Raw genomic sequence first — 23,195 nt, 5'->3', positions numbered from 1 at the left:
AAATCCATTCCTACTTCCACACCATTCAACGGGTGTTCATCCCAAATTGTATAGCTAAAAGTTTGTAGATATTCTCAGTTATCCAGATCATGGTTATCCCAAAGGTGCTTTTTCAGGAGGCAACTGGACTTTTTTGTTTTTTCTTTTGAAGACATTTCGCTTCTCATCCAAGAAGCTTCTTCAGCTCTGACAGGATAGTGGGGAATGGAAGGAAGTCCAGTTGCCACCTGAAGAAATACCTTAGGGACAACCATGACCTGGATGACTTGAGAATCTCTACAGACGTTTTACTCAGGTGAGCTCTTAAGAATTTAGAATCACTTTTAATATCCTTTTTCTTTTTGCTCCCTCTTCAGTCCCGTAACAGCTTCCAGCAGGGAGACATCGATGGGGCTCGGCGCTTGGGGAGGGTAGCAAAGCTGCTGAGTATCGTAGCCCTGGTCGGGGGCTTGCTCATCATTGTGGCCTCTTGTGCCATCAATTTTGGAGGTGAGTAGCCAGGAAAACACCACTTGATGGGAGGATTTCTCTAGAGAGTCACGATGTTTAGAGGCTAGGCCAGTGATTCCCAATCTCAGCAATCTTAAAATGTCTGGACTTCAACTTCCAGAATTCTCCAGCCAGTGTGCTGGCTTGGGAATTCTGGGAGTTGAAGTTCACCCTTCTTGGTTGAGAAACACTGTTTTGGATTGCTTCAGAAGATGATTTCAGAATAAAGACTTCCCTTCCTTAAAATGGAGCCTATGTGGATCCTCTGTGGAGTAGACCCCACTGGGGAGGACAAAGCCAGATGAGGTACTGTGTTGATTGTGCTGCAACCATTAATGGCTGCTAATGTTGCCCCAAGAGAAATAAACTGCTATAATCATCATCATCATCTTAATACATTAAAGAATTTTGTTGTGACAAGAAGTTACATAAGTACAGTATAACCCAAAAGATCTACAAAGTGTGTGACATGGAAATCAGCATTCTTATTAAAACCTGCAGCTGCTCTAAAACAGCTCCTTTGGGGTCAGGCTTTTTTTTGAGGGAGACTATAAACCAACCAGAACACTGTGAGACTTTGAGGTAGCCAGATAAGATACAATTATCAATATTAATTATGATAGATAAAGGTCCAGCCTAAGACCTTTACCACTGGTAATAGTAAAAAAGTCAAAACTGCAGTCAAGGCATCAAAGCCACACTCGGTCTATTTATTTATTTCCCGCTGGATGCATCACACGCTGGCCACACCCACCTCCAGTTTAGCAAAGGGGGGAAAAGTCACATCATGTGACCATGTGACGACATGAGTTTGACACCCCTGCAGTAGACCAAATCTTTCTCTCTCTCTCTCTCTCTCTCTCTCTCTCTCTCTCTCTCTCTCTCTCTCTCTCTCTCTCTCTCTATATATATATATATATATATATATATATATATATATCACCTGTACCATGTATGTAAAAAGAGGGTGGGGCTTAGATCACATGGTCACAACTGCCATTTTGACTTTTTTGACTCTTGCACACCCCTGAATCTCACACCTTCCCTTGATATAAGGTCATGAATCTCCCCCTCGCTTTTCCTAACGGTCTGTTCCTGCATGCTTCGGGTTCCAATGAATACCAGGGGGAGGAAGGTTGAATTGAGCACATCTGAAATATTAATCCCTCATGTTTCTTAACAAATAGTAAATAAATCTCTTATTTTGCTCTCTTTTCCTGTGTTCGTTTTCCCCTCCTCGATTCCTTCGCCCTTATTCCCTTTCCCTCAAACCTTTCTCCTTCCCAGTGTTTCAGTGAAGGTAGCTGTTGGCTGCCACTGCACCCCTAGCCCCAAAATTTCCATCTTTGGAGCGTGGGACCAGTATGACTACAGTGCACCCATCCTTTCTCATCTCACCTGTCCCCCTGCATCCCAGAACCATATAAAGCAAGAGCACAAGGATGGAAACAATAGAAAGAAAGAGAGAGAGAGAGGGAGGAAGAGAAGACAAAGGAACACAAATGAAAGAAAACAGAAGAAAAAACAGCTTGCGTTGTGGTTAAACATTTCCTCTCTCACTGTAGGGAGTTCAATTCCCTCAAAGAAACTGGAACCAACCGCCCCTTTCCATCCGATGGAGAAAGAAGGAAAAAGGAGGAGCAGGATTCCCATGTTCTCTCCCACAGTCTCTCTCTTTCTCTCTCGTTTTCTTTTCATCCATCCAGCCATCTCTTCAACCAGTGACCTGTCTGCCCATCTTCCATCTACTGCCAAATTTCAACAGCAAATAAAACTCTTTCAATCTTCCATGTTTACAATGTTCTCTGCTGGAGAAAAGCTCTTCCCCTCCCCGCCACAATCCTATGAAGATAGTGGGGGAGCATGTTTACACATTTTTGCTGGGAACAAAGGAAAAGAACCAGCCTGGGAAAAGAGGAAAACCTGATCTCTTCTCTGTGGTGTTTACAAAAGACAATGGACAGGGCTAAGAAGGAGTGGGCTGAGAGCCATGAATTGGTTTAGAAACTGGCAATGATGGAACAACTTAGAGCAACTTACCATGATTCCAAATATGTGGTATCCAGGTGGAGGTGAAGCATAACTCAAATAGGTGTGGTTGCACACCCATAAAACATCCAGAAAGGCTTGTATAACCAAACATACCATCCCGCCAATCAAGCGGAAAAGAAATGAGAATGGAGTGGGTGAAATTAGCTGAAGGAATGAATTAAATCAACAGAGAGTCAACAGCTTGAATCACAAGAAGGTAAGAAAAGTATGGTGGAAACGGGTGTGAAAGTGAAGATAGGGAAAAAAGGTGGGGAGGGGGAAACTACACCGAGGCTTCATGCAAAAGAAGGAGGTGATTGGCAGAATGAGTTCTACGGAGGAAAATGTTACAGATCCAACAAACCAGAATGAAATGACAGCAAAAGAAGTTGGAAGAATGGCAACAGAGCTACTAGGAGGACATGAAATACCTGTTTTGGGAATCCTAAAGAAGAAAGTGAGATTGCAATGCTTAAAATGAGAATGTTGGAATGAATGAAAGAAAGAAAGGTTGTAGTAGAAATAAGGAGGGAGGGGGGTGTTAGCCAACATCCCATTCCAAAGTTGAAAGCGTTAAACAGACAAAGACCAACATATTTTCCCTTTTTAAAGGACCATCTGCAGGCAGAAAAACAGGATTGCAAAGCATGAATGTGTGCAGCGTCTTTTGATTGGTGGATTGATGTATTCGACTCAGTGACGGGCTATGGGAAGTGATGAATCTTGGCCAAACACTATTGAGAAAAACCCAAAGTATTTAGCAAATATGAGACAGCTAGGGCAGGAACGTGGCAGGAATTCAGAGTGGCCATAGGGTGAGTTGGGGAACGTGCCAAGAAATTGTGGGGAAAGATAGTTCCAAGATATTATGCTACCTGAAACAAATGATAAAATATATCTTTATGTGCAAAGACAGATTTAAGTATCCCATTGTACTCGAGGAAGGAAGAGTAACTTAAAGAGGATAGGACAGGGTGCACAGCATTCATGGTTTGGCTTTCTAGCATAGTTTACAATACACAGTGACTGTTACTTCCTTAAACCCTTGTGAAGCATCTGCTATCAAAAGGTAATTGTATTATAAATGTTAAATCTTCACTGTAAGGGTTGCTAACAGGATACCTTTCACATATCTAAGTCCAGATCCACCACAATTCCCACCCAGAGGCCATGTCCACACTGGTTGAGCATTATGGGAGTTGTGGTCAAAAATATCTGGAAGAGTCCCGTTGAGGAAACTGAAGTTCAACATGTCTTCCTGTTCAATCCTCTCCTTTGGATCAGATAAGAGATTGTGAATTTCTTTCCTCAGTTGTTTTGAAAGGCAGAAAAGGCAGGGAGAGCAGGCACACAATCTCCCTCACACACAACAGAGGAGTAACTGTACCGTATCTCTCCAACCTCACTGCAAAGAATGAAAACCCTCAGTATTGTGAGGATCAGAACTTAAACAGGAAGGTGTGTGAGAACAAGAAGGTGTGTGAGAACCATGCAGTGAAGCATGAGTGTGTACAAAGTACCTGCAGGAGTGACAATGTAATAGAGAGGAATATATGCTTTCACTCTGTATATATTACACTATTAATTCTTTGTTGGACAAAGGAAGCTTATAATTCTAATCTGCAGTCAGAACTGTGCTATTAAAAACAAAACAGGGCACCCCTGTCATTAGGAATGTATAGATCCTAGTCAACATTATCCATGATGTAAGAGTCAAGTCAAGAAGAAATGGGATAAAACCATCTAGTTACCAACAAGCAAAGAAACAAGACATTCTCTAAGGTGGAGTGGGGAGGAAAAAACCCAGGACAGATGGAAGTTTGCATGAGATTCAGTTTAGAAACCAGAACAGGGGAACATCACTATCCCCAGATTAGGAAAAGAAACTGGGGTGATACAGACCTCTCTTTGGATAGAGAAAAGATCACACCAAGCCAGAGAGGGAAGCACATCTGCCCAGTGGACTCACCAGATGTGACACAGCTGCAGAGGGAGAGAAGGGTTGAATGAAGATGCTTCGTTGAGAAATGTATTCTTCAGTGGCCATATGCTCCATGCAAGCCAGAAAGAAAGACATCTTGAAAAGGTTTAGGTAGAAAACCACGTATGTGATTGGACAGAATCTACTTGGGGGCGGGATGGGGATGGCAGGGGGAGAGAACAGGGAGAGGGAAGGACACCAGCAAAGAAGTTGTGTGTAGCAGACACTAAATTTACACCCAGCACAATGTGACTTTTATTTCTTTTTTTTCTTTTTGGCTTTGGTTTTCCTGCAGACTGTTACACAAAGGGGATGGGTTGGGTTGGGTGGAGACACCGGCAGCCTCATGGCAGCCTCCTTTACAATTTATTCTTGGGAGAGAGCATGGGGCATTATAGGAGGGTCTGAAACTCCTTCCACTATTAATCCCATCTGCATGAGCCTCTGGCCCTGTGCCAACCATCCTGACCAATTAAAACAAGTAAAACCAAAATGGCCCATTTCTCGATGGATGCATGATGCAGCTGGAAGGACAGTTTTGGTAGAAGGAGCCTTCTCGGCCCTGGGGACCATTAATCTCTAGGAGACAGAAGGAGATGGCTGGCAGGGTGGGGCCCAGGGTTGTTGTATTTTGATGTTGAAATGCAAGTATTCTGTCTGCATGTTTTTATATGCTTATATTTGGGGCAGGGAGGGAAATCAGGAACTTGGAAGGGGAGAGAGAAAGAGAGAGAGAGAGAGATGTTAGGGCAGTGAATTTCTCAAGCCTGACAACTTTAAGACATGTGGACTTCAACTTCCAGAATTCTGGGAGTTGAAGTCCACATATCCTATAGTTGCCAGGCTTGAGAACCACTGTGTGAGGGAGTGAGATTTAAGACAAGATCATAGCATTCAAACATGGATCGATTTGGGGAACCAGCAATTGATGGAGCTGGTAGGTGATTAGGAGTCACTCAGAATGGAAACAGGTTTATCTGATGGAGATGGGGGCTGTGGGTACCAGTAATGATGATGATGGGTAGGGAAAGGACTGGATGTGTTCAAGAAATTTAGATTTCACACAGACATGGATCTAAATTTCATAGATACAGGACAGATTTGAGTTCAGAATAGACCAACCTCAACGGAAGAATCTGAGAACCAACAACTGTCAGTAAACTGGGTTTTGCTGAGCCAAATCCTGTCAACTAAAGAGAAGTTATTTCAACTTCTGGTTGCCAAGAAGGGGAATGGAATAACCAATTCCTCATTTGGAGCAGAAAGTCAGTCCTCAGATCCTAGATCTCTTACTCAATGTGACTTGCTAGTTGACTTAAATCTTAAATGTAATCTTAAATCTGAAGATGTGAGGCCAAAATACTATTCAAAGGACAACACATCCAGGTCATGGTTGTCCCAAAGGTCCTCCTCTTTTTTCAGAAGGCAACTGGACTTTCTGGTTTTTCTTTGAAGACGTTTCAGTACTCATCCAAGAAGCTTCTTCAGCTCTGACTGGATTTCTCATTCACCACCATCCAGTCAGAGCTGTAGAAACTTCTTGGATGAGAAGCGAAACCAGTGATGGTATTCAGCCGGTTCTATCCGGTTCTGGCGAACCGGCATGGCAGTTGCGGGAGGCTCCGTTCAACACCCCCTGGATGTCATCACGTCCCGTTTTTGATGCTCTGCGCATGTGCAGAAGATCCAGCTCATGCACAGGTGTCACGAGCGAATGAAGCAAGCACGCACACGTGCACGCTCACATCTGCAAACTGGTAGTGAAGTTAAGTCAATACCACCCATCAGTGAAATGTCTCCAAAGAAAAACCAGAATGCTCAGTTGCCTCTTGAAAAAAAGCACCTTTGAGACAAGGGCGACTTTAGTTGCTAACTACCTGTCCTCCCATCTCTCTGTTAAAAGAAAAGTGGCCCTTGATCTTATCCATTTAAACAGCTACAAGGACAGTCTTGGTAGAGAGAAAATGTGGATTACTGTTACAAGTAGAATTTGGGGTAAGAGTTAAAGAGCTGCTTAGAGTACCATGGGAAAAGATGGAAGAAAAATAGGACCTAGACTGAAGGAAAGGCTAGTTTTTCAGGGGTTTTATGTTTACACATATAAGTTATTGAATGAAAATCACATAACCTATATCTTTGACATGCTGCTTGATAGATGTTTTCATATTGGGGTGGGCAACGTTTTGGATGCTAACTGATAAAACTTTGCTTTAATATACTATTTGGGGAGGAAAATTAGGTTTTTTTTTATGGGGAAAGAACAGGGGAGACTTTATTTTTTATTCCTTCCTCCTCCCCCCCCCCCCACCAAAGTGTAAGATGTAAATTAATTTCCTGCTTTGTAGAGTATTCATTGTGCTTCTGATGGTGCAAGTTGAGGGGCCAAAGCAGAATACCTTATCCATTTCGTCCTCTTTCTTCCTGGGTATATGTGGATAATGAGTTTCCTGTCTATGAGAATCAAATCGTGCCATTATTATAAAACACAACCCAGTTTGTTATTTAAATCCAGTCTTCCCAAACTGGTATCTCCATAGAGGTGCTCAACTACACGTCTCATCAATCCAAGACAAGAGACTTGAGAATTGAATGCCCAACACATTTGGATGTCATCAGGTTAGAGAAAGCTGAGTTCTAAGCTGCTCATCAAATATAGTTATGAGCTAAAACCTGACCAATAGGTTTAATTATAATTTTGTAAAAGATGATGCTGTTTATTTCCTTACATATCCCATTTGGTTCTTTTTGACATGATTTGTTCTTGTCAATTAAAAGGATTCTAATCAAAACAGGGAAGGGATAGATTGGTCTTGAATCTGGGGTCAATCAACCCTCTTGGTTAGATTCAGAATTCTGTTCCTTTTGCGGGTTGGGTGGGCTCACAAAATATTATAAATCTTAGTACCACTTTGTATAAAGGTAGTGGGTGGGTGGGAGACTGGACACGATCAAATTATAAACTGCTACAGACTTTTTTGTATCAATGCATGAATCGAGTAAATAAACTCAGATGCATGAAGTGGTGTCAAGTGATTCTTCTGAGAAAATTGGGGGATGTCCAAGGCATGTGATGTCACCAGCCTGTGTAAATTCACAGCCTTTTAAAATCCACAATGAAAATGAAAAAGAATGAAAATTCTTGTTAAAGCAGGTGTGTTTATTTCTCACATTGTTCTGTTTCTATGAGTCATAGCTCATAGCCAGCAATTACATAGCCTCGGGTACTGACAATTTTGGCTTCTACATCACTCAGATATTTTCAGATGGATGGCTGGAATTACTGGGGCAGAAACTTTAAATAAGACCCCAGGAGAAGCATGCAGCCCTCAGAAATTATAATGCAACTAACAGATGCAGCCAAGATTCGGAAAACATTGTCCTCATGAGCCAATCTCTCAATGCAAACAAGCACAGAGCATAAAACAACATATGGAACAAAAAATGGAAGTCTGCTGTAGAATTTTGGAAATTGGAAACAGCACTAGCCACATTACAAAATGATGGACACAATAGTCACAAACCAATAATTTAGCAGAGAATAAATTAAGCACATCGGTGAGATTTCAATGGCAGAACTCCAAATAAATAAAGACCAGATACTGGTCTTTTGCAGTATCCAGCTTCCTATTTTTAAAAAATAACTTAAATAGCTTCCCTTTTTTTTTTTTTTAAATTAAAAGAGTCTTCTAAAAAGTTGAGCAAGGCAAAGAGTTGATGGATCTTAAGGGAGCTATCTGTCAGGTCTGTTGACCAATTATCGCATTGCCCAGCTCTACTCAGCATTAGGCATGACTGCATTGTGTTTGTATACACATCTTAGATCAGGGGTGCTTAGATCTGGCCCATGGGGCTGCCCTGGAAACAGCGAAGGACTGGCCCATGGTGACGCTGCCAGCGAAAATGGAGCTCAGGCGCCCGTTTTCGCTGGCAGGTCTCAGGAGGCCATCACAGGCAAAAACAGAGCTCAGGAGCCCATTTTTTGCTAGCAGAGGGTTACAGGAGGCCATGGCAGGCAAAAACCGAGCTCAGGAGCCCTTTTTCACTGGCAGAGGATTGCAGGACGTCGTCGCAGGTGAAAATGGAGCTTGGGAGTCCGTTCTCGCTGGCACTCAGGCCACCAGAGGCACTCGACATGAGTGACATTGAGCTGACCAACACCCTCCCAGCCCTCCCGAGGTCAAACACAACCTTAATGAGGCCTCAATGAAATAGAGTTTGACATCCATCTTATTGGGTGTGCTTTAATGGACCTTTAGGTCCATCCCAGTAAGTGCAGTGCCTATACAGAACATTATCCTATAAGAGAGGAATTCATCTTTAAATGCAAGTTTGCGCAGGTTCTCTGTGTATCAGTGTAAACTTTAATGTTCACAGATCCTCAAATGATTACCGTGTTAAAAAATTAAGATGATCAAAATTTCAAGAGACTTTTAGTCATTTCTTTTATATTTTGGGGCATCTGTGACATTACAGGAAAAAAAATTGCTGATCAGTGCTGCAAAGTGTTCTAAATATTCTATATAAAACTTAGCAACTGAGCTAGCAAGGCCTTTATCTCTTCAAATGCAGTTCTTTTTAGCCCTTTCATGATAGGAAAACAAAACGGCATGTAACCATTTGACTTTAATTTCTGCAGCCTCTTGGGAACGGAAAAGGTGTCTTGGCAAGATTTGGGTCTTGGCAGAATAACAGATTACCTCTTTTATCTTCATTCTACTTCCTCCCTTAGGTCTTGTTGACAAAGAGGCTTAATCTGCAAACATCAGCCTATTTTATGGCTCCTCTGAGTCACGAATGTTGGCTTCTCCTATATTGAACACATTTATTCTTCCCCCTTGACCAGGTGGTCAATCTTCTCAGTCTCCAGAAGACCGTTAAATACTGACTAGGAACATTTGCCATATTTATCTTGGCTAGTCATCCAGATCCTTCCGTAAATAATCAGAGACTACCAAATTAAGACACTCAATCAGATGATCAGGTGTACAGACTTTATTACCATAACCTTATTCTGCTGAGTGAGAAAGAGGTTTTTGTATCGGACAAAAGTTTTACACTTTAAAAATCTATATACAATATATAGACACTCAGGTTTGAAACGTGCAGCAACACCACTGTGGGGGGTTTAGGAGAGTTGTCAGTATCAGCCCCTCCTTGGAGGAGACAAAGTGAGAACATTACAAGGAATGTCTATGGAGATTCTCAGTCATCCAGGTCATGGTTGTCCCAAAGTTGCTTTTTCAAGAGGCAACTGGACTTTCTGTTTTTTCTTTGAAAACGTTTCGCTTCTTATCCAAGAAGCTTCTTCTTCTGAAGAGAAACATCTTCAAATTAAAAACAGAAAGTCCAGTTGCCTCTTGAAAAATCACCTTTGGGACAACATTACAAGGAAGGACCAAAAATAATCATTTCAATTTCAGGGATCTTCTTGCAGTTTAAGCAAAAGAAACTACATGGTAATGGCCTTCTAATTTGGCTCAGTCAAGTGTTTTGCGTGATAGCCTTCATGTTTGGTTCCTTCAAAACAGCCACCATGATTAAGCTATGCCTAAGCCTTAGGTATCTCTCTTCTATTATGGCCAAAAACATGGGGTGGTTATGTTGTGAATTTCTAATTCTGTAAGCTGCCCAGAGTTACCATATATGAGTTGGGTGGCCATATAAATTTGTTTAATAAATTAAAAATCCTACCTCTATCACATCCATCCTTTATTTCTCTTGACCTTTGGTCCTAATACAAGCATGAAAAGGGGAGAAGAAGATATTTAACAGGTAAGTAGCTACCATGCTAATGTACCGCTTGCTGAAAGCCGCATTAAGAAAGCTTGCTAATGTGCTAATACAGAAACCAGCGAGGAAAGAAGATAAATGATTGTCTATATAAATGAGTTACTAACTACCTCAGGAAAGTACTGAATGTTCAAAATCTTGGAGAAAATAAATAGGTAAATACATCTCTGCCATCGGTAAATGTCAGAATCGTGGTGAAGACAGAGAGGGCAAAACACAAGAAGGGCAAAATTGTTGCTGGAAGTTGTCCTTATTTCACTTCAGTATTGCACAGCACAATGAAATGTTTGAAGAAAAGAAAAGTACAGCCTTCAGCTCAGTCAATCTGAATTGCTTGAGAAATGAAGCAATTTGCCTGGTCTATGTATTTCTAATAAAATATTTACAAGAGAAAAGAGCAAATAATCTGGATCATGAGCTGAAGTACAAAAGTTAAACTGAACAAAGATAATCCCAAGGAAATAATGCAAGTTATGACCTTAAGACCTCCAAGGTCAATAAGTAGCCTGCCAATACTGTATCCCTTTTAAAGCTGTGTATTAATATTGTCCAAAATAAATAACTTCCAAATGGTTGCTCCATGTCTTACTAGATATATTTGTAGAATACAAGGGGATTAATACATTCTTTTCTTCAGAGATCTGTTCCTATACAGTTTGGGAACGAAAAAAAACCTAGTCCAGATTTCTTCTTCATTTTTAAGCAACAACATCCTAGTTTGGTTTATTATATCAAGACAAGTGCAGTCCTATATTTCGTTCTCCCCAAAGATACCCCAAAAATGTGAGGTAAAAAGTTTTCAATTCTAAAATGACAAGCTCTTCAGCTGCTCCTCAAAATGGTGGATCAGGATCCTCCTCAACAGTCAATTTTTAACTCAACTGTTCATATTATTATGGGAGTAAAACAGGAAGAAGGCAGGAGGAGCAGGAGTTACCCTATCATCTCACACAGATATCACAAAAACATAATGGAAATATGAAGTGATCACATCAAAGAAAAACTGCACAACTGGAGTGACTGATCTGAGGCAAAGTCCTCATCCATTCATCATGAAGGTTAGGAGCTGATCACTCTGGAAGACCCTTTCCCACACCCTTGAAATCCTACATCTTCTTTGCCCGTTCAGAAGCATCTAAGGCAGCCATATTACACGAGGCCGAGACCAAGTGAATTAAGCTGATGAAACTCTTGGTGATAGCAATGGGGGTACAAACCCATAGAATCAAGCGATAGAGTCCGGCGTATCCTGACAGGACTGGAAAGCAGAAGAACAAAAATGAGTGGGCTGGAAAAATGTCCAACATATTCTTCAGTTCTAAGGCCTCCCCTCCCCTCAATCCCCTCAGCTTTCTGTACTCACTTTCTGGCCCTTCACCGAAACACAACAAGTACAACATGCAGTAGAAGAGTTCATTACCGGCACACATAATGAACAGAACAGGCTGAAAGGAGAGGAAGGAGAAACTACATCAGATCAAACCAGGCAAGAAATGGCAGCCAACAGAAGCCAGTTTAAATCAGATGGTGTTTATGAGGTCATTGGCTGAGATTGCATGACAAATCATGATGATTTTATGGAAACATCTTTCTATATTTGTACTAGAAAATAACCTATTGCATAATGTATGATATCTCAGAATGCACAAAAATTCATAAAAACAGCACTCTTTCAGGAAAGAGATGGCTTGGATTGCCATCTGATTAAAAGGGAAGAAGGAAAGCAAATTGTACTATTGTGGCCCATAGTTGAACTGTGGGGCCCATGGTGATCTCTGACCTTGGTTGTTTTCTTGCAGACATTTCATTACCCAACTAGGTAAGATCATCCGTACTACATAGTGCTAGACATCAGTGCTAAATAGTGCTTCTAGGAATGATGATCTTACCTAGCTGGATAATGAAACATTTGCAAGAAAACAAGCAAGCTCAGGGAGCACCAAGGACCCTACAGAAGCAAATTGATTAGTAAGGGATCCTATAACACTGGAGCCATCCCAAACAAGAGTCTGGCCTCACTTCAAATGGGAAGGAGGCATTACCCAACTCATGATACAAATAGGTTTACATAGGTTTTAAGCCCTTTGATAGTCAAAGTCAATGTCTTAAATTAGCCTCACTGGAAGTCTCCTAAATTGCTACCTTTCCTCCAATTTGAAGGAAATGATTCATGAAAATGAACATGCTAGAACAATGATTGATATGGCTGGAAATGCCTCTTCCTACAGCAAGTCTTGGGCATTGGGAGTGGGGTAGAGTGGGATGGGCCGAATGGTGAAAGATATGTCACACTGCAAAATCCCCCATTCTGTTCTTCTATCACAGGGATATTAAACTCAAGGCCCGCTGGCTGGATCCGGACTGTGAGGTGTTTAACTCTGGCCCGTGGGGCTGGCCTGGAAATAGCAAAGGATCAACCCGTGGTGCCTCTACTGGCGAAAACAGGGTGTGTGTGGGGGGGGGCTGCATGTACCCCACCCACCCCGTTTTCGGCCTGGACGACCTCCTGCAGCAATCTGCAGTGCTCCGTTTTGGCCGACAGAGTGCTGCAGGAAGCATCCATCCCGTCTCTCCCCCCTTCCCCCCTCCCCCACTGCGGAGAACTACAATGCTGATCCGGCCCTCAAAGAAATCCAGTTTGACACCCCTCATCTGTGATGTCACTGGCAATTAAATGACAGATGGATCTTGCACTGCGATGTCACAATGCACATTTCTGTCATTTTAGCAAAAATCAGTTTAATGTGGAGGCCAATGGGAGTGGGAAAATTTATGTGAACGCAACTGTAATATTCATTAAAAATGAGAAATGACCCCTTCTCTTCAAAACATTTGGAAATAAGAGAGGAAACCTAAGACAGAATTTCATAACAAAATTGGCGAGAAAAGGCCGAGAGTGAGGTTTTTGGTTTTGAGAAAACAGAAGGAGAGGAAGGTTGGGATGGGGTTAGCAATGCAATGATGTGATGACTTCAAAGAGACAATTTTTGTGACACTCACCCGTGAGGTGTAATACACTCTCAAGATCCGGTTTCCTGTTAAGTCAATACTCTTATGGCTTTCTCCACCTTTCACCACAGTGCTAAGGGAGGCGGGGGCAGAAAATTAAAATGGGAATTAAGAGTATTCAGTTCTACCTCAACTCCCCTCTCCTTGTTCCTGTATATCTCTTCCATACGAAATCCTCCCAGAAAAACTTTCTCTGCTGCACTGGAAGCATATTCTAACTTTCACATCACATTTTTCTGGGTTGTGTATGCTTTAAAAACATCAGATCTCTTCCAACTCTTTAAACAATATTAATTTTATTAATTTTAAATTTCTTCTATGCTGTCCTTTGGAAGCAAGCTTTCTCATGGCACTTATCTCCATAAAAGAGAGTCAGTTTCTCTTAGTGCAGGGATATCAAATTCAAGGTCCGGGGGCCACATCCGGCCTGCAGGGTGCTTAGATCTGGCCCACGGGGCTGCCCTGGAAACAGGAAGGACCAGCCCATGGTGCCTCTGCCAGTGAAAACGGAGCTCAGGGGGGCTACGCGCAGCATTCCCAAGCTCCGTTTTTGCTGGTAGAGGGTTTCAGGAGGCCGTCGCAGCTGAAAATAGATCTCAGGAGCCTGTTTTCACTGGCAGAGTGCTCGGGCCACCACAGGCGCCCCTGACCCGAATGACGTCAAGCTGACCATGTCCACCTTGCCCACGCCCATTCCAGCCCCCCAAGATCAAACACAACCCTAATGCAGTCCTCAATAAATCGACTTTTGACACTCCTGGTTTAATGGTTAAGGCATCAGGCTACAAAGCAGGAAACTATGAGTTCAGGTCCTGCCATAGCCATGAAAACCGCCTGAGTGACTTTAGGCCAATCGCTCTCTCAGCCCAACCCACCTCAAAGGGTTGTTGTTAGGGGGGGGAAAAGGAGGAGGAAGGTATGTTGGTTATGTTCGCCACCTTATTTGTAAACATAAGGTAGCCAATAAATAAACAAATAAACAAACAAATCCGATGGACAGTATGAGACTTAGAGAACTTCGCCAAAGGCCACCTAAATATTTTTTTTTTAATAAAGGAGAGATGTGAAAGACAGCTCTGTTTGTAGCTCCATCTAAAATACAACCCCATGTCTCAGCAGAAGAGCCATCAAATGGAGCTTTGTCTCAAGAAAAATGTACAGGATTACGGGTACTCCTCAATTTATGACCACAATTGAGCCCAAAAGCTTTTGTTGTTAAGCAAGACAGTGGTGACTTTTTGCCCCATTTTACAACTTTTCATGCCCCAGTTGTTAAGTGAATCACTGCAGTCAAGTTACTAACAAGGTTGTTAAGTGAAATTTGGCTTCTCCATTGACTTTTGCTTGTCAGAAGGTCACCAAAGGGGAATCACATGACCCTGGGACACTACAACTGTTGTAAGTATGAGCCAGTTGCCAAGTCTAAATTTTGATCACGTGACCACGGGGATGCTGCAACGGTTGTAAGTGTGAAAAATGGCCATAAGTGACTTTTTTCAGTGCCGTTATAATTTTGGATGGTCACTAAGCAAATTGTTTTAAATCCTATATAGCTCTTGCCTTTACAACAGTGGTCCCCAACTTTTCCGGCCTGGCAGGGGGAGGGAGAGGGAGAGGGAATGGGTCTGGGTGAGTGGCAGGTGCAGATGAGTGCACGCAGCTCTATTTGTGCAAGCGCCGGGTGCATGTACCCGCTGGTCACACAAATGGAGCTTCGCGCACGAGGGCCCCCCAGTCATGCAAGTGGAACTGCGGGCATATGCTTGCCCGCCGCTTGCATAGTGTAGTTCTGCACCGGTTGCACCCTGTAGTGGACTATGGCCGGGGGTTGAGGATCCCTGCTTTACAAGGTGAAAGGATTTTTAAAAATGTGGAGGTAATACAAACATTTTGTGCTTGCAATGAAAACAAAATGAAACTTTGATTTTGTTTTTGCTAATTAGGTTTGTTGTTATAGAAACTATAACTAGTTTCTAGTATGTACTGTTGTGCAAATGTAAAAAACTGAGGTTGCAATGTTTTCTTCTACTGCGCAAAAGAGAGTTGGAAGTTGGTGCCTTTTTCCTTTTCCCTCTTTACACCATCTTTTTTTCTTTTCTCACCCCCTCCCCCTAGTTTTCTATTACTTCTTTTGAATTTCTCTTTGCATTTTATATTTTGATAAACTAATAAAAATGTGGAAAAAAATGTGGATGTAATACAACAATATGCTCCTCCAATCTGAAGACCAAAGTGATGATAAATCTGAAGAGAACTGTCTACATCCCTTTTCAAGGCAAGACTGAACTGGATTAGCGTTTGAAGGAGGAGGATCTAAGTAGAGAAGAGCCATTCTACCCATCGCTATTTAGAGATGTTTTTCAAACTTGGCCACTCTAAGAGGTATGGACTTCAACTCCCAGAATTCCCCAGCCAGGACTGTATCGGTATCTAAATTTGATAGACAAATAAATAAATAAATGGCATTCAGCTCTGCATTTTCTCCAGCCGATATACCTGTGGAGATGTAGCCAATGGGAGGCCACATCAAGACTCATGCTCAGCTGAAACCAGACGGCAGACTCTGGATACAGCATTGCCAGGTTCACCAGCAGACACATGGTAGTACAGCGGTCAGTCAGCATGTCCAGCATGGCCCCAAAGCGGGTGCCTAGGAGGAAGGCCACAGGTTAGGAGAGGAACAGTGCTTGGTTTTTGTTTTGTTTTGTTTCGTTTATTTGTGTCTTTTAGTATAATTTTATTAAGTAAAAACAACAGGGAAACACAGAAAAAGGGAGAAACATACATGTAATCACCTACATAGCAACATAAGCTGCAATTCCTACTTATTGATCCTTTTTTAAAAACATAATAATATTAAAACTGTTGCATAAGCTCCACACTGAAGTAAGGACCGAAACAAGAATTTCAAAAGACACTGCGTGTCCAATACAGGTAGTCCTCGAGTTACGATGGTTCACTTAGCGACAGTTCAAAGGTACGACACCACACCCACAAGTACTTACAACACAGTCTCAAACTTACGAATGTTGCTGTACCACGGCAATCGATCGCCCCTTAGGACCAACCACAGGGACATTGCAAGACTCCCCCACAGGGGGAGTTCCACACCCACACCCAGGAACCTAACAGGCACTGGCCCTGCTATGCTAGCCCACTGGTTCCTCCCCACTCCATTACCTTTCAAAGATCCAGAGTTCCAGAAGAGGCTGACGGCTCATTCTGTCTCCTCTCCAGCTTCTCTACTGCAGGGTTTGTGCAGCCAGCATGGTTTCTTTGACAGCTCCCGGTGCTCCAAAAGTGGAATGGTGAGAGCAGAGGCAGAGCGGGATGAGTGCAGGCCACCCGATCTGCTTTTGGAGCGCTGGGTAGTCTCGGTGAGACTGAAGGAGCATGAGATCGTGCCTCTGAAGGCCTCTGTCCCTTTGCAAAAAATTTTCATGCAGAGGATAGAGACCTGAAGGAGCGCGAGATTGAATCCCCAAAGGTTCTGTTCTCTGCGCCAAAAGCTTTTGAAAAGGGACAGAAAGCTTCGGGGTGGAGACGGACACGATCTTGCGCTCTTTCAGATCTCTGTCCCTTTGCAAAAGCTTTTGGCGCAGAGAATAGAAGCCTTTGGGGGCGTGATCTCACATTCATCAGGTCTCTATGCTCCGTATCAAAATTTTTTGCAAAGGAATGGAGGCAGTGGTGGGATTCAGTCGGTTCGGGCTGGTTCCTGTGAACCAGTAGTTAAATTGCTGGCTGGCCCTGCCCCTTCCAGGAGTGCCCACGTGCCCCATTTTGGCTCCCAGGTAAGTGCAGGGAGGCCTCCTAGGCCCAAAACAAGGTGTGTGGGTGTGTGTGGCATGTGCCCCCTCCCACAGCCCGTTTTTGCTCCTGTCACACCCCCTGGCCATGCCCACAGAACTGGTAGTAAAAAAATTTTGAACAGAGGCCTTTGGAGGCACAATCTCACGCCACTTCAGAGTCACCGAGGCTGCCCGGCAGTCCAAAAGCAGATCGAGTGTACTCCATAGGCACCCTCAGCCAAGCTGAGCAGAGCGTACTTGTCCCGCTCTGCCACTGCTCTCACTGCTCTGCTTTTGGAGCGCTGGGAGCAGGTGAAGAAACCATAGCAGAGATGCTGGAGAGGAGACAGCTCACTTGATCATCAAGATCTTCAAAAGGTGAGTCTCCATAGGCCCAGTGCCTGTGGAGACCTGGTGGGGCAGGATTGGGGGGGGGGGACCATATTTCAGTGGATTGGGGGAGGCCTTGGATGGTCAGAAACACTGAGATACGTGATGCACACTTAACCACCTGTGCATTTGATTAGCGAATGCATCGGGTAAAGGAGGAAGGGAATCACATTAATTTGACATGATCCAATTAACAAATCCTTGGGTTACGAATATAATTGCAATCATAAATCAAGGATTATCTTATTATCATTAAGAAAAATGACCATGCTCAGCTTGGCACCTGAGGTCTTGGGCCCAAACTCCCAGAATTCCCTAGCTTAGTCTTCCCTCTTCAAATGGTTGTCAAATTGCTTTTGACTTGGTGAATCAACATGTCTTTTGTTCCAAGTAGCTCAGTAAAAAAACAGCCAGAACTGCTGGGATGAATTATATCTTGATAAGTAATGCAAACATGATTTAATTTGTGGAAAGCTGTTAATTTTCTTCTTTTTTTCCCCCATGAGTCAAGAGTTTCAAGAGGGGAGTTGAAAATTTTTGGAGACCAGCATGACAAATCCAAAAGTACAAATGGAAGTATAACTTAAATAAGCTTAATTGTTTAATTAATCCATTACTTGGTTATTTAATTAGGGATGAGTTAAAGAGAAGCCATAGGAAAGGAAGATATTACAGCTCTTTGTCTTTCATGTTCACATCTGCAATGGATTGTATAGATTGTTTTATTGGACTTTTTAGACTGCAGGAGTTCTTAATTTATTTGCTATAAATATTTATATATAAGTCTTTCAGTAAATCCCAATAAGTAGATGTTATAGTAAATCCTTGTTTAAATCAAACAATTAATCAAACTATCATAGAAATATAATTTGAGTAGAAAAAAGCTGGCAAAATCTAGTATTCATATTTTGATATAAATACTACAGGCCGAATCCTCACCCCACATACTCAAGGTAAGGTTTGCACTGTCTTGATTTCCATGTGCATGAATTACAAGCTTCTAAATAAGAAATACTCCTCAGCTGTAGAGAATTCCCAGACGATCCCTTCTAAAGCAATCAAACAACACTATGATGTAGTTCAGAATCTTCCTTCCTAAATAACAGATTTGGGAAGAGGGCAGGAGAGAGCATCAATGACAATCTAGTCAACTCAAAAATATATTGAGATTTCTTCACTGTTGTAATCAACCACAGTGATATGCCAGTTCTCTTCTGGGAAAGAGTCGAGGGCTTAATGGTGGATCACATATTTTAAAGATGAAAGTCAGCTAAAAAGGATCAGGTCCCTCAGTCGAGAGCTGGTGATGCTCTCTGAGGTAAAGCAAGAAACATAATAATAACAACTTTATTGTCATTGTACGTGTATACACAGTATACCCATGTCAACATGGAGTTTGACAGCCAAGACTTTGTCCTGGACCTATGATTCCTTCCTTCCTTCTCCTTCCCTCCCTCCCTCCTTCTCTTCTTCCCTCTCTCTTTCCCTTCCTCGCTTCTTTCCTCCCTCTTTCCCTTCCTCTTTTCTCCCCTCCCTCCCTTTTCCCTTCTCCCCTCCCTCCCTCTTTCCCTTCATCCCTTTCTTTCCCTTCCACTCTTCTTCCACTCCCCCTCCCTTTTCCCCCCTTCCTTCCACCCCTGCTATTACCCTGGCATAGTCCAGGCCTACCTTGGTTAAGAGCCCGGGCAGCATGGCCATCAAAAGCATCGAGGAAGCCACTAAATAGGTAGAAGAATGATGCCAGCGAGGGGGAGGTTGGCATATAATAAAAAGCAATACAAGCGAAGATTATACGAGCATAACCTGCAAAAGAAAGGCAAGCAAGGTCAGTCACTGTTCTTCAACTCTGCACCCCACGCAGAGACCACAGTCTCTAGCTCCCCAAATTTCAGCTAAACCCACCCTCCAATCACCTACTTTCTTGGCATTTGGGATTCCCCAAATTTCTCAAATCCTTGGTGTGTCACTTTTCCATCATATACGGAAGATGTTTTAGAGACTTTTCTGGGGGGAGTGGGAAGGGGGGAGTACAATCTTGTTCAACCATGAGGACCCAGATTGTTGGGGGCGGGGCAAGATGCTGACTCTGTAAACCGCTTAGAGAGGGCTGTAAAAGCACTGTGAAGCTAATCAGATAAGCAGTTGGCTTGTTTGGTGATGTTTCCCCAAAGTTGTGGCTTCCCTTAGGGGAGAGGGTTATCAGGTTAAAGCCGTTTTTTCTCAACCTTGGGTGACTTTAAAATGTCTGGACTTCCACTCCCAGAATTCTGGGAGATACTGAATTAAAGAGATTTAATTAATTGAAGAGATACTGAATTAAAATATAAGCCAAGCAAAAGGGAAGAGATCAGAACTAGAAGGCAAAAATATAAGCAGGTCCACCACGCCCAGCATTTTGGGACAGTCCCATCACTTACCAATGAGGTTGGGAACGAAGAGGAAAATATTCTCTTGCTTCATCTTGCTTGAGCTGCTGCGCAGATCGGAAATGCCCTGCAAAACCAGCCTAGTCGTCCACAGTCCAAGACCAGGCTGAGTTCTCAGGCGACACCCATCGCGCCCCTCCCAGGAGCCCCTCCCGCCTCCATAAGCCTCCCTATCCGCTCCTTGCCCGCAGTAGGAGAGCGGAAAAGCCGCCTCCGTTGACAGGCGTTTCGGGCACTTCACCACCGCTTCCTGGTCTGCACGGTCTCTGAAGCAGGAAACGCCATTTGTAAACCGGGAGAGGGGGGAGGCGTTTTAATTATAACGAATCATTGCGCGGAGTGGGGTTGGGGAGGGTTAACCCCTCCTTCCATAAGGCTCCTGTCTCGTTCTTCAAGTTTCAGGGTTGCTATTTTGGGTGCTTTTCGGTCCCTCCCTCGGAGCATTTCCTGCGGTAAATGCGCTTGAGGTTCCCCCAGAATTTCGGATTGGTTTAGTCCAACTTTCGAAAAGACTAAAGAGATGAGAAGGAATCTACTCCTCCCTCCCACCCCCTTAGTTGGTCTTAATCCTCTGTCTGCAACACAGAAAGCCTTTTTTTTTTTTTTTTTTTGCAAATTGGAAGCGATCAAAAGATGTTTTTGTAAAAGAAGAATGACACTTTTCATGGGTCACTCTAGATTTTTAATGGTTCCCTTAGTGCAGTGTTTCCCAATCTTAGCCATTTGCAAGATCTGTGGACTTCAACTCCCAGAATGCCCCATTGTTGGCTGGGGAGTTCTGGGAGTTGAAGTTTCAAATGGCTTAGGTTGATAAACATTGCCTTACTTAGTGGATCCTGTTTACCAGAATCCATAAAAGCAAAATGAAGAGCATCAAATGCAGGGCCTGTCTGTATGAAGGTCCCTGTAATGTCTCAGGAAAATTCAGGGCATCAACCCACTTCATATTTTCTCATAAATTTTTCAGATTGTGAGCAAGGTAGTTGAAAGCAATGCCTTAGCAATGGTTTGAATAGCATGTGTTCAGTTCTAGGAGTAGAAAAATGATAATCTTTACTGCTTTCACACATTTTGCTGCTTTATAGAGAAATATATTATCTACTGCTTTTTAAAAATAAATTATACATGTAGCATGAGTGCTTTTTTTAAAAAAATAATCAGAATTACTGACTTACAAAATGGACATGTAAATTGAAAAATTGCTGAAAATAGACAAAATGGTTGTAAAAGATTTTCAAGAGATTGATAAGAGAAATTTCTTTACATCCAAAAATCTCTTCATTATTATTTTTTTTTTAACAAAACCTTTAATTTGAAAATAGGATAATATTCTGATCAGTAATTTTAAAGTAAAGTCCTCAGGCGTATTGATTTAAAATACATGGTGAGGGAATACAATGTATACATTGGAAAATTTCACCAAATGTGACTTTTCTTGTCAAATGGTGCCCTGATAGAAGAACAGAAGATGACTAGATAAGCCTTTTAAACATCTAGATCTAAATATCCTATATAATCCTACACGATCAATAAACAATTGGTTTCAGGCCAGTCATTCTCTCTCAACCCAACCAACTTCACATGGTTGTTGTGGGGAAGAAGAGGTGAAGGATTATGTATGTTTGTCATCTTAAGTTACTTAAAATGGCAAACATACGGTACATACTTAAGTTACTTAAGTTACAAAGTAATATAGGTGGAATAAAAATCTGATAATTAACAAACCAACCAACCAACCAACCAATCACAGTATAATGAGAAAACAGCTGGGAAAGAAAGAGATTGGCCGGATATGTTCATTATACTAAGCAATTTGATTAATTATAGTTATTTAAATAAACCACAATTGGCTGATTTCATACTAGATATTGAACCAAGGCCAAATAAACCAGTTTAGGACTGAACCGATTCATTCACTTTAGCCATTCAGCCTACTGTTGGTAGTGAATGCTGTAGTTTCAGGCCTCTGTTACAGTTACCAACCAAATAGTTGACATTGTAGAAAAAGAACTGAATTAGTCTATGCCCATGATGGCGAACCCATGGCACGCGTGCCACAGGTGGCACATGGAGCCATATCTGTGGGCACGTGAGCATTACCCTAGCTCAGCTCCAGCGTGCATCGGCCATCTGATTTTCGGGCCTTCCGGGCCCAACAGAAATCGGGAAATGGGCCATTTCCAGCCTCTTGAGGGCCTCCGGTCCCACTGGAAGTAGGGAAATAGGCCATTTCCGGCCTCCGGAGGGCCTCCTGGGGGGGAGGAGAAGGCCGTTTTTGCTCTCCCCAGGCTCCAAGAAAGCCTCTGGAGCCTGGGGCCGGCAAAAAACAGGCCTACTTGAGTCTTCGGAGAAAGGCGGCATACAAGTTGAACAAATTAATAAATAAATAAACTACTGGGCCCACCATACCATCACGTGCTAAAAGCGAGGGGAGCATAGGGGGGTGGAGCGCATTGAATTATGGGTGTGGGCATGTGCACACACAACCTCCCCACACTCCCCCCGCTTTTGGCAAGCGACAGCAAAAAGGTTATCCATCACTGGTCTATGCTATCCAAAACCCACATAGAGTTTGAGAGCACTTTTCAAACTAACAAATATTATTAAATGTATATGCCTTCATGCTCCCAGACTTATTTTTTATTAAAGTTTATTACAGTATAAAATACAATAAAGATTGATCACTTCCAAACTTTATGCTTCAAATAGAAAGGAAAAAATGAAACATAGATGTTAGCGTGAACGTTGAATAATTGTGTAGTTATAGAAATGGCTGGTTGTAACTAAATATAAATAAATATAAATAAATATAAATATAAATAAAAAGTTAAGGCTGTAATTGTAATTAATATCTTATTTTACAGATAGTCCTCAACTTACAACAGTTTGCTTAATGACTGTTTGAAGTTACAACAGAATTTTAAAAAGTGACTTGACTGTTTTTCATACTTATGACGCTTGACAACTGACTCATATATATGATGGTTGCCATATCCCAGGGTCACATGATCACCTTTTGCAACTTTCTGACAAGCTAATTCAATGGGGAAAGCAGATTCACTTAACAACTTTATTACTAACTTAGCAACTGCAGTGATTCACTTAACAACAGTGGTAAGAAAGGTTGTAAAATGAGGAAAAACTCAATTAATCTCTCACTTAGCAACAGAAATTTGGGGCTCAATTGTGGTTGTAAATCAAGGACTACTTGTACTGGAAAGAGTCAAAAGTCAATGCTTTTTTATTTTCTTCTTTTTATCCTGCACTTCATTTTACCCTTTCCTAATC

General features: G+C 42.3%; 2 protein-coding genes across 6 annotated transcripts in view; one reads left to right on the top strand and one right to left on the bottom strand.

Moving 5' to 3' along the window:
• The window catches only part of PRRT2 (proline rich transmembrane protein 2), a 28,236-nt gene extending 20,716 nt beyond the window's left edge, over nucleotides 1-7,520 (top strand). For all 5 annotated transcript variants that reach the window (XM_034419665.3, XM_034419664.3, XM_034419667.3 and 2 more), the window contains exons 3-4: nucleotides 357-489; nucleotides 1,777-7,520. In XM_034419665.3, the coding sequence (XP_034275556.1) occupies nucleotides 357-489; nucleotides 1,777-1,787 (144 nt within the window). In that variant the 3' untranslated portion in view covers nucleotides 1,788-7,520. The remainder of the gene's footprint in view (nucleotides 1-356; nucleotides 490-1,776) is intronic.
• A 1,958-nt stretch (nucleotides 7,521-9,478) lies between these two features.
• On the bottom strand, nucleotides 9,479-20,353 carry CDIPT (CDP-diacylglycerol--inositol 3-phosphatidyltransferase). Its single transcript, XM_034419670.3, has 6 exons — nucleotides 19,899-20,353; nucleotides 19,150-19,284; nucleotides 15,797-15,950; nucleotides 13,292-13,373; nucleotides 11,655-11,736; nucleotides 9,479-11,549 (listed from the first exon to the last, which is right to left on the bottom strand). The coding sequence occupies exons 1-6, from the start codon at nucleotides 19,939-19,941 to the stop codon at nucleotides 11,398-11,400; spliced, it is 648 nt and encodes a 215-aa protein (XP_034275561.1). The 5' UTR covers nucleotides 19,942-20,353; the 3' UTR covers nucleotides 9,479-11,397.
• Nucleotides 20,354-23,195: the final 2,842 nt, after the last annotated feature.

The sequence above is a fragment of the Pantherophis guttatus genome, chromosome 4, assembly GCF_059756535.1.
Source record: "Pantherophis guttatus breed Tessera chromosome 4, ASM5975653v1, whole genome shotgun sequence".
In the NCBI taxonomy this organism is placed as follows: domain Eukaryota; kingdom Metazoa; phylum Chordata; class Lepidosauria; order Squamata; family Colubridae; genus Pantherophis; species Pantherophis guttatus.
The sequence above is the reverse complement of the archived record's forward strand: the minus strand, read 5'-3'. Positions and strand labels throughout refer to the sequence as shown.

Coding starts and splice junctions, on each gene's coding strand:
- CDIPT (XM_034419670.3), bottom strand. CDS start 19,941: ATGAAGCAAGAGAATATTTTCCTCTTCGTTCCCAACCTCATTG. Junction 19,285..19,898: donor CTTCGTTCCCAACCTCATTG/GTAAGTGATGGG, acceptor TTTCTTTTGCAG/GTTATGCTCGTATAATCTTC. Junction 11,550..11,654: donor TTTCGGTGAAGGGCCAGAAA/GTGAGTACAGAA, acceptor TCTGCTTTCCAG/TCCTGTCAGGATACGCCGGA.